Source organism: Emys orbicularis, chromosome 13 (assembly GCF_028017835.1).
Source record: "Emys orbicularis isolate rEmyOrb1 chromosome 13, rEmyOrb1.hap1, whole genome shotgun sequence".
Lineage (NCBI taxonomy): Eukaryota > Metazoa > Chordata > Testudines > Emydidae > Emys > Emys orbicularis.
This window is the reverse complement of record NC_088695.1, coordinates 1,412,821-1,422,366: the sequence shown is the minus strand read 5'-3', so window position 1 is coordinate 1,422,366 and position 9,546 is coordinate 1,412,821. Positions and strand designations below refer to the sequence as shown.

Genomic DNA, 9,546 nt, shown 5'->3' with positions numbered 1-9,546 from the left:
ACTTTTTCTGAGTTTTATGTGTGTTTTTCTGAGAACGAAATATTAATTTAAATGCACCAAAGGCAACTAAAATCAGACTCGATAAGAGGAAAGCAGGGAGGGGGGGACTCAGACCAGTCCAAGGGGACCCCAAAAAAAATCAAACCGAAGTGGCCCTGTCCCAGGGGGAAATGGAGGGAAAGGGGCTGGCTTAGGAGATGGGGACCCAGGCATCCAGGCGGAGGATCAGCGGATGGTTTTGACAGGGCTCTTGAAGTTGCTGGCAGCCTGCAGTTGCAGCTGATACGCCATGGGGTGGATCTTAAAGCCGTAGAGCCTACCAAAAGGAGAGGAAGGGGTTAACATTTGGGAGTAAGCGGTGGGGGTTACCCAAGCCCCAGCCATGCCCACAAGCCCCCCACCACAGCCCCAGGCAGCCGCCATGGATTTCTGCCAAGCTGGTGTTTGTGGGGACATCAGTAGGTTCCAGAGTCAACGGTCATCTGTATGAGGAGGAAGAGCCAGAACTGGCATAGTTGTGCTCAAGGGCATTAACTCTAGCTGCAGCCCCAGTTTGTGCATGGGAGAAGGAAGACATGGAACCAGATTCCCATATGCACCCTGGAATGGAGCCCAGCTACAATCAGTAGCGGGGGGAAATACAGGAGCTAGATCCCCCTGGAACGGAGTCCAGCCGCAGCCACAATGGGGGAGGGAGGAGAAAACCTGGAGCCAGATCCGTGTGCCCAGCTGGAATGGATTCTGGGAACTGGCCCATGTGGGGCAGGAAGGAGGAGCCGGATTGGGGGCCAAGACCCCAGGGGGATGGATGGAAGACCTGGATATCTGGATCCACTGGAATGGGCTGCCAGATACAGCTCTCCAGGAGGAGATGGAAGAGCTGGAGGCGGATCCAGAGTCCACTGGAACGGACTCTAGCCACAGCCTGCCAGGGGAGGGAAGAAGTGGAGCTGGCCCTCCCCGGTACGGACTTGGGCTCTAGCCCATCAGGACGGGGAGAAAACCCGGAGCTGGATTCCCCGACCCGCTGGGACCGGACTCTGCCCTGGCCAATGGCGGCAGGTGGCAGCTCACCTGGGGACGAACTGATTGGCTGGCCGCTTGGGCCTGTACTCGGGGTGCACCATGAAGAGCATGTGGGGGAAGCCGGTCCCGAAGTAGGCACCGTCCGTGTGGTGGTGGCGGGAGGACTTGGGGGTGTAGACGTCCATGCACTTGGGGCAGTAGAGCTTCACCATGGCCTCACCGGGGATGTCAGACAGGCCTGGGGGGAGGGAGAGAGGTCAGGGAGAACCCAGAAGTCCTGCCTCCCAGTGTTCCTCCCACCCCCCAGCTCTAACCACTGGGCCCCACTCACCTCCCAGAGTCAGGGAGAGAACCCAGGAGTCCTGGCTCCCAGCCCCCCCTGCTCTAACCACGAGACCCCACTCCCCTCCCAGAGCCAGGGAGAGAACCCAGGAGTCCTGGCTCCCAGCCCCCCCTGCTCTAACCACGAGACCCCACTCGCCTCCCAGAGCCGGGAGAGAACCCAGGAGTCCTGGCTCCCAGCCCCCCCCCCGCTCTAAATACTGGGACCCACTCCCCTCCCAGAGCCGGGAGAGAACCCAGGAGTCCTGGCTCCCAGCCCCTCCTGCTCTAACCACTAGGCCCCACTCCCCTCCTGCACTTACCAATGGGCAGCATGGGCTGGTTTTCACAATAGACACGAGGACAGTAGCCGAAGTCTCCCTGCTGGTACTTCTCAAGCTGGGAAGAAAAGAGAGAAAGGATGAGACACTGGGCTGGGAATGGGACCTCCCTCCTCTAGGGGGCGCCAGCTCCCACCCAGCCCCAGGACGGGGACTGGCTGGCTCGGGGGGCGGGGAAGGGGGCAGGGGCCTGTCCCCTCTAGGGGGCGCCGGCTCCCATCCGGCCCCAGGGCAGGGACTAGCTGTCTCGGGGGAGTGGGGAATGGGGCATGGGGCAGGGGCCTGTCCCTTCTAGGGGGCGCTGACTCCCATCCAGCCCCAGGGCAGGGACTGGCTGGCTTAGAGGGGCGGGGGGCTGGCACTCACCATCTGGGCGATGCCGCGGTTGGTGAGGATGTACCGGGCGTGGATCAGCCCATACAGCATCTCTGCTGCCTGTTCAATCAGGTCGCTCTGGTTGGGGTTGTCCTCCAGCTCCTCGTCTGCAAGGAAAGGGGTTGTGTGAGAGAGACAGGAGGGGGGGGGGGGGAACGCTGGGCGCTCAGGGTCACCCCCGCCCAACCGTACAGTCTGACCACAACGACTGCCCGGAATTAATTCCTACGGCGGATCGGAGAGAAAAACCAGCCCCTCTGGATTTAAACATCACCAGCGACCGTACATCCACCCCGACCCATCGCAAATCGTCCCCCTGCTTAATCCTCCTCAGTGCCTACAACACGCATGTTACTTCCCCTCTGAATTCATCTAGCATCCGTCCGCCTCTGCCCATGGGATCCCCGTCTGCTAGATCGGAGAGCCACTGCCAAATCTATCCTCCGCGGGGGCACGTCCAGACAGGATCAAATCACCCCTTCCCCTTCCCTCTGTGAGGCAGAGCCCGGCAGCAGGGCTGGGATCCCGCAGGACCTGCTGCCATAATAGCAGGAGAGGGGCAAATGGACTTTGTTGCGGGCAGGATTGGATGGGCAAAAATACCAGACCGCGGGAATTTGAAGGAAAACAAAAACGCACATTTAGCTACTTAGTTTGAGCTTTTTATGATTTATTTTGACCAAAAACTCTAGCGCTGGGAGCAGTTTTCCTGGTAAATGTTTTTCAAAAAGCCATAATAATCCCGACATATAAATAACTTGAATCATACATTTCAATAGACTAAAAACGGTGCTAACGTGGTTTCAAAAAACTCCCGGATTTTTTTTAAACTTACTTTTTATAAGCATTAAAAAAAATCTGCACTTATGGCAAAAAAGTGGCGCAATTTGGTTTGAGGTGCCGTGCGATCTACACACGCCAACAGTTGGTCATAAATAGAATTTCAGCAGCATAAAGCAAGTGGCTTTTTAAAAAAAGGTTTTTTAAATTTAAATGTTAAAACCTTTATTTAAGTGACAGATAATAAGATTTGAGGTCTGTTATAACAGGAGTTAAAGTTGTTTTTTTTTAACATGACTTAAGCACAATTTGTTTTATTCTTTTAGAGGTAAAAATTGTGTCTGAATTCCGTATTGAATGACCGTGGGGGGGTTTGGTTTTGGTAGCATGGGGGAAATCTGTCTCGCTCGCAGGATTTGCAGGATCTAAGGTTTTTGCAGGTGGAAGCGGGATAGAAACGTAAGAACCAATGCGGGAGCAGGTGGGAGTGGGTATTGCAAGTCAGAGTGAGATTAAAAAAATATTCTCGCGGGGGGCTTTAAAGCTCAACAGAGTGAGCTCCTGGAATCTCTGTTCTCCAATCCTTTATTCATTCTCATGGTTCTTGTCCAGCCCCTCGCCATCGATCACCCTCCTTTCTGGAACTGCAGCCACCAGAACCGGACGCAGGATCCTAGCAGCGGTCGCACCGGAGGGAAAAGAACCTTGCGATTCCCCTGTTTATATCCAGCATAGATTTGTCCCAGGAGCGTAATGAACCATCGGCACAAGAGCTGGGGTCGTGGGCGATTCTCCACCGCCAGCCATTTTCCCGTCAAGCCGGGCTGTTTTTCTAACAGATCCGCGCTGGGAATCATTGGGCTCCGCCTGCGTGATCCGGGAGGGCAGGTGAGCTGAGCACCATGGTCCCTTCGAACGCTGGAGTCGCTGAATCAATGACTCTTCTGGCCTTGAAACCTACGGATCTCCGTCCCAGCCTCGCATTCGCCCACGTCACGCGGGGAGCTTCTGTTCAGCTGATTCTCCCCCAGGACCCCCATTGGCCGGAGGGCTTTATTCCTGGTCACACGGGCTTATATTTGGCCATATTAAAGTGGAAGGGAGAGGCGGGAGAGGGTGGGCCCCCAGTCCCAGCGATTCAGGCAACGGACACCCCCGAGCCCAGCCCATCGCATGGCTGAGACACCCATGCCGCTTTCGCACAACTGGCCGGGTGTGAGGGCAACCACTGCCCAGTGAGGGGGTCATGATGAGCCCTCCGTTGAGCCCCCCCCAGTGTGAAACGTGCAAGCTGGGGCTCCTTGCACACGCGTGAAGGGGCAGCTATACACGAGTCAGACCCCTGTTGTTGTGCAAAGGGCAGGCACAAGCAATTCACGCCCTCACGGTTGTGCAAGAAGGGACAAGGGGCTCAGATCCAGGTGTGTCACGTGCATCTGTTGTCCACAAACAACCATGCGATGGACCCACACACACCCCTCCTCCACACTTGTGCAAGACACAACTCTGCGATAAACACACAACCCTGTCCTCCATGCACACCCGTCCTCTACGCTTGTGCAAGAGACACATGACCATGCAATGGACACACACACACACCTGTCCTCCATGCTTGTGCAAGACATGCGCACACACACACCCTGCCGCACACACAACCGTGCCACACGCAGCCTGGCCTGTCAGTTGTACGAAGGGCAGGTGCCAAGCGTGCCAGGTTTGGGGCTGGCCCATTCGGTGGGGTGGGGGGCAATGCCCACAAGGAAGGAGACAAAGGCCACACGCAAAGCAGGCGGGGAGCTGATGGGGCCAGGGGGCTCAGACAGGGACCCCTCCCCACGTCAGCCCTGGGACCCCCCCCCCGGCACCTGGCTCCAAGTCGAGGATCATGTCGAGCGCCTGGCGATAATGGGGGACCTGCTCATTCAGCCCCGTCAGGTTAAACTTGTCCTGGATGTAATCCTCGTCCACCTGGGGGGGGAGAGAGACAGGATGAGAACCCAGGAGTCCGGGTGCACCCCCCCACCCCCGCAGACCACTAGACTCCCCTCCCACAGCCAGGAGAGAACCCAGGAGTCCTGGCTCCCAGCCCTGTCCGCTCCCAGAGCCGGGGACAGAACCCAGGAGTCCTGGCTCCCAGCCCCCTCCCCTCTCCGAGCCGGGGACAGAACCCAGGAGTCCTGACTCCCAGCCCCCTCCCTCCCAGAGCCGGGGACAGAACCCAGGAGTCCTGGCTCCCAGCCCCGTCCGCTCCCAGAGCCAGGGACAGAACCCAGGAGTCCTGACTCCCAGCCCCGCCGCTCACCTCACAGAAGAATTCATTTCCACGCAGGCCACAGAACCAGGAAATCCAGGACACTTCTTCAGAGCTGCTCATCTTCCCGTCCTCTGCAGAGAGAGGCGGCATCAGCCCAGCCCGTGCCAAAGCCCTGCTCGCTTGTGTGATGAGCGTGGGGGGGGGCTCAGCCTGCAGCCCCACAAGCCAACACTCACGCAAGCTCCCAGCACAGACAGTACAATGTCTCCCAGCCACTGCTGAGATGCGCCCTCTCTGGGGTGGGGCAGGGGGCTAGTTATACAGGGACCCCTCACCCAGCACTGAGATGCGGCTAGCTCTGGGGTGGGGCGCAACAGGGGTCAGTTATATGGGAAACTCTTGCCTGGCGCCAAGACACAGCTGGTTCTGGGGTGGGCCAGTTATACAGGGACCCCTCACCTCTTACAGAGATGTAGCTGGCTCTGGGGAAGGGAAGGGAGTCGGTTATACAGGGACCCCTTGCCCGGCGCTGAGATGTGGCTGGCTCTGGGGTGGGGCACGGGGGTCAATTATACACCTCTCTCTGACCCCCCGAATCAACATAGAAAATTACCACTGGCTCAGGAACGACGGGGCACCCCTTCCTCTTTCATCCACAGGCTGGGAACTCCCCATTCCCAGCCACAAGGGGGGGCTCTCTAAACCATCCACCCCTGGACAAGGGGGTCCCCCCTGGCTGTGCAGTAGAGGGAACCCCTGCCCCCCCATGACCCTCCCCCCCACCTTCCGGATAGCAATGGGGGAAGGGGGGAATCACCGGCCCGTGGTTCCCCCACACGGCACTGGGGGGTAAGTCACCCCGCCCCTCCCGAGGTGGGGGAGGTGAATGGCCCTTTCCCCCGTTGCACCCCCCAGCTCGTTCCCAACTACTGCCCAGGCGGAGGTGAGGGGTAAACGCTCCCCCACGTTGCACTGGGGTGCAAATCCCCCTGCCCCCTCCACCCTGGAGGGTCAGCTCCCTCCTCCCCCCCCCCTTGCACTAGGGACAGATCGTTCAGCACAGGAGGGTCCGCCCCCCAGCCCCCCACGCACTAGGGCTGATCCCCCTTTTGCATGGGAGGGAAGCTGCCCCCCAGCCCCCCACGCGCTAGGGCTGATCCCCCTTTTGCATGGGAGGGAAGCTGCCCCCCAGCCCCCCACGCGCTAGGGCTGATCCCCCTTTTGCATGGGAGGGAAGCTGCCCCCCAGCCCCCCACGCGCTAGGGCTGATCCCCCTTTTGCATGGGAGGGAAGCTGCCCCCCAGCCCCCCACGCGCTAGGGCTGATCCCCCTTTTGCATGGGAGGGAAGCTGCCCCCCAGCCCCCCACGCGCTAGGGCTGATCCCCCTTTTGCATGGGAGGGAAGCTGCCCCCCAGCCCCCCACGCGCTAGGGCTGATCCCCCTTTTGCATGGGAGGGAAGCTGCCCCCCAGCCCCCCACGCGCTAGGGCTGATCCCCCTTTTGCATGGGAGGGAAGCTGCCCCCAGCCCCCCACGCACTAGGGCTGATCCCCCTTTTGCATGGGAGGGAAGCTGTCCCCCAGCCCCCCACGCACTAGGGCAGATCCCCCGCCCCCTTTGCACGGGGGGGCCGCGCCCCACTCACCCCCGGGGTCTCAGCTCCCGTTCAGCAGCAAGCGGTGCCCAACGCGCACAGGCCCCGGCCGCCCCGCTTGTCCCCCAGCGCGCAGACGCGCCGGCGCGCGGGGCATCACGGGGGATGTAGTTTTACAGCCGGAGGCTCCCCATAGGAGAAGACGGGAGCGGGGCCGCCCGGGAACTGCCGCTCCCACAATGCACAGTGGGAAGACACGCGGGGGGCGAGGGGCGGGGAATGATGGGAGGCCGCGCGGCATGGCGGGAGATGTAGTTCTCCACCGACCCGAGGCTCATTGGGATGACTGGTGAGCGGGGCCCCGCGGAACTACATCCCCGGGAGTGGTGCAAAGGGGAGAGGCCCCGCTGCGGGGGCGGTGCCGCAAGGCAGCATGGGACTGGTAGTCCACGGGCTGCATTGGCCTCATAGGGTTCCATGGGCAGCAGGGTCCCCGAGAACTACATCCCTCCCAAGGCAGGAAGGGGGTCTGAGTGACGCAGTGGTGTGCCGCAAGGCATTATGGGAGTTGTAGTGCCTGCGTTCCCAGAGCTCCATTGGGATGAATGGGGCTTTGGACTCCATCAAACTACAACCGCCATGATACAAAGTGTCCCGGGGGGAGGGGGGAACCACAATCGGGCGGTGTAGCCGCAAGGCACCATGGGAATTGTAGTCCTGTAGCTGCCTGGAGTGAAAGGGGATTTGGACACTGTGAAACTACAAAACTCAGAGGAGGGGGCAGGGAAGGGGCGTGGAGCATCATGGGAGGTGCCCCACTGGGGCTCATAGGAACAGGAGACCAGAGAACTACAACACAGACACATGTGGGGGGAGAGGGCCCGGACTCCTGGGTTCTATCCTAGCACTGGGAGGGGAGTGGGGTCTAGCAGGTCACAGCAGGGTGGGACTGGGAGCCATCAGAAATGGGCGTGGCCTAATCCAAGAGGGGCGTGGCCTCTCAAAGGCATGTACATAATTGGGTGTGGTCTAATTCCAATGAGGGTGTGTCCTCTACTGGGATGGGCGGGGCCTGCCAAAAGGGGTGTGGCCTGCACAATGAATGGGCGCGGTCTAGACCCCTAGGGGGTGTGGCCTCCACAACTAGTAGGCGTGGCCTCCTGAACCCCTCCGCCTTATTGTACCGTCTCTGACGCTGCTGCTGCTCCGCCGGTTGCCGGCCCTGCTGTACTCCATGGCGCCCGTTGTGCTCATCCGCCGCCAGAATGTTAATTAGCACCAAGCATCTCCTATTATAAACTAACTAGTCCCCAAAAGATTAATTATGAATATGTTAATTAGAACTTAATGCCTAGGTATATTTCGAGTATATATCGAGATTAGGGTGAGATAAAATATTCTTAGTTACTGAAGTGAAATTTGGGTAACGTCACATAGTTATGGTCTGTAAATACTTTTAATTTTTTTTTTTAGTTAAATTTTCATTGAAATGGGGTAAAAATGACGCTATCTGGCGGGGTTGGAGGGGAAACGGCATGCTGGGAAATATGCAAATTAGTTAAACGGCCGCAGCGACTGGAGAACGTGCCGGGGACAGGCGCCTCGCGCTGCCAGACAGTGGCCGTTAGGGGACGTGAGAGGGGCAGTTGGGGGCGGGATACGGACGCATGCGCTGTGCTAACCCCCGGGTTGGGGGCGCGCGGGGCGCGCATGCGCCTGATTTCAGTTTCGGTTCCCTTTGCAGTCAGCGGCACGTGCGCCCACTCCCTTTGTTTCTCTGTGTCCCAGTGCGCATGCGTCTAGACCCTCCCTCACAGGGATGATTCCTGAGTGCGCATGAGTAAAAACTGCTTTTCCCTCCGTTGCACACTGCGCGTGGGCAGTCGCCACTTCGGGGGCGCTTAATACGCATGCGCGATGACCGCCATTCGTTGCCCAGAGTAACTACCCCGCAGGAGGACGTCCGAGCCTCCTTCCCTATTGAGCATGCGCATCCAAATCCCTCGCGGCCTCCCGACTCCCAATGCGCATGTCGAGAGCAGAACCCGGCGGCTGCGCGCTGCTCTCTGACCGGCGTCCGTCCTCACGCGCCACTGCCGCGGCGGCGCCTAACGCGCGTGCGCCTCCGGCGCCTTCTAATGCGCATGCGTCACCTCTCCGCCTGGTGGCGGCGGCGCGCTGCTCCGGCCTGCGGCGTCTCTATGGTGAGTCGGGCCCCAGAAGCTTATGGGTGAAAGCCAAGGGGAGCGGGAGTTTGGTCAAGGCCGGGGCCGGGTTCCAGCCCCGCCCCCCACCGCCCCAGGGACCTAGCCCCGCCCCTAAGTGCCTAGCCCCGCCCCTCAGGGTCACAGGCCTTCCCCCCGCCCCCCAGGGACCTAGCCCCGCCCCTTCGGGTCACAGACCTTCCCCCCGCCCCCCCAGACACTTAACCCCGCCCCCCACCGCCCCAGGGTCCCAGCCCCGCCCCACAGCGCCCCAGGGACCTAGCCCCGCCCCTAAGTGCCTAGCCCCGCCCCTCAGGGTCACAGGCCTTCCCCCCGCCCCCCAGGGACCTAGCCCCGCCCCTTCGGGTCACAGACCTTCCCCCCGCCCCCCAGACACTTAACCCCGCCCCACAGCGCCCCAGGGACCTAGCCCCGCCCCTCAGACTCACAGTCCTTCCCCCCGCCCCCCAGACACTTAACCCCGCCCCCCACCGCCCCAGGGACCTAGCCCCGCCCCTCAGACTCACAGCCCTTCCCCCCGCCCCCCAGACACTTAACCGTGCCCCCCACCACCCCAGGGAGCTAGCCCTGCCCCCCAGAGACCTAGCCCTGCCCCAAAGGGCTTGGCCCCGCCCCTCAGGGTCACAGCCC

The 9,546-nt window shown here is 60.5% G+C and overlaps 1 protein-coding gene across 1 annotated transcript; it reads right to left on the bottom strand.

Moving 5' to 3' along the window:
* Nucleotides 1-6,832, bottom strand: CSNK2B (casein kinase 2 beta). The gene is made up of 7 exons (XM_065415596.1): nt 6,743-6,832; nt 5,146-5,228; nt 4,709-4,811; nt 2,055-2,170; nt 1,671-1,746; nt 1,075-1,264; nt 1-316 (listed from the first exon to the last, which is right to left on the bottom strand). The coding sequence occupies exons 2-7, from the start codon at nt 5,215-5,217 to the stop codon at nt 226-228; spliced, it is 648 nt and encodes a 215-aa protein (XP_065271668.1). The 5' UTR covers nt 5,218-5,228; nt 6,743-6,832; the 3' UTR covers nt 1-225.
* Between the last annotated feature and the right edge of the window lie 2,714 nt (nt 6,833-9,546).

Bases quoted from the DNA above. Each gene is read 5' to 3' on its own strand.
- CSNK2B (XM_065415596.1), bottom strand. From the start codon at position 5,217: ATGAGCAGCTCTGAAGAAGTGTCCTGGATTTCCTGGTTCTGTGGCCTG. The intron at 1,747-2,054 runs GTGAGTGCCAGC...TTTTCTTCCCAG, and splicing joins ACCGCGGCATCGCCCAGATG to CTTGAGAAGTACCAGCAGGG. The intron at 1,265-1,670 runs GTAAGTGCAGGA...CCCTCCCCCCAG, and splicing joins CCAGCCCATGCTGCCCATTG to GCCTGTCTGACATCCCCGGT.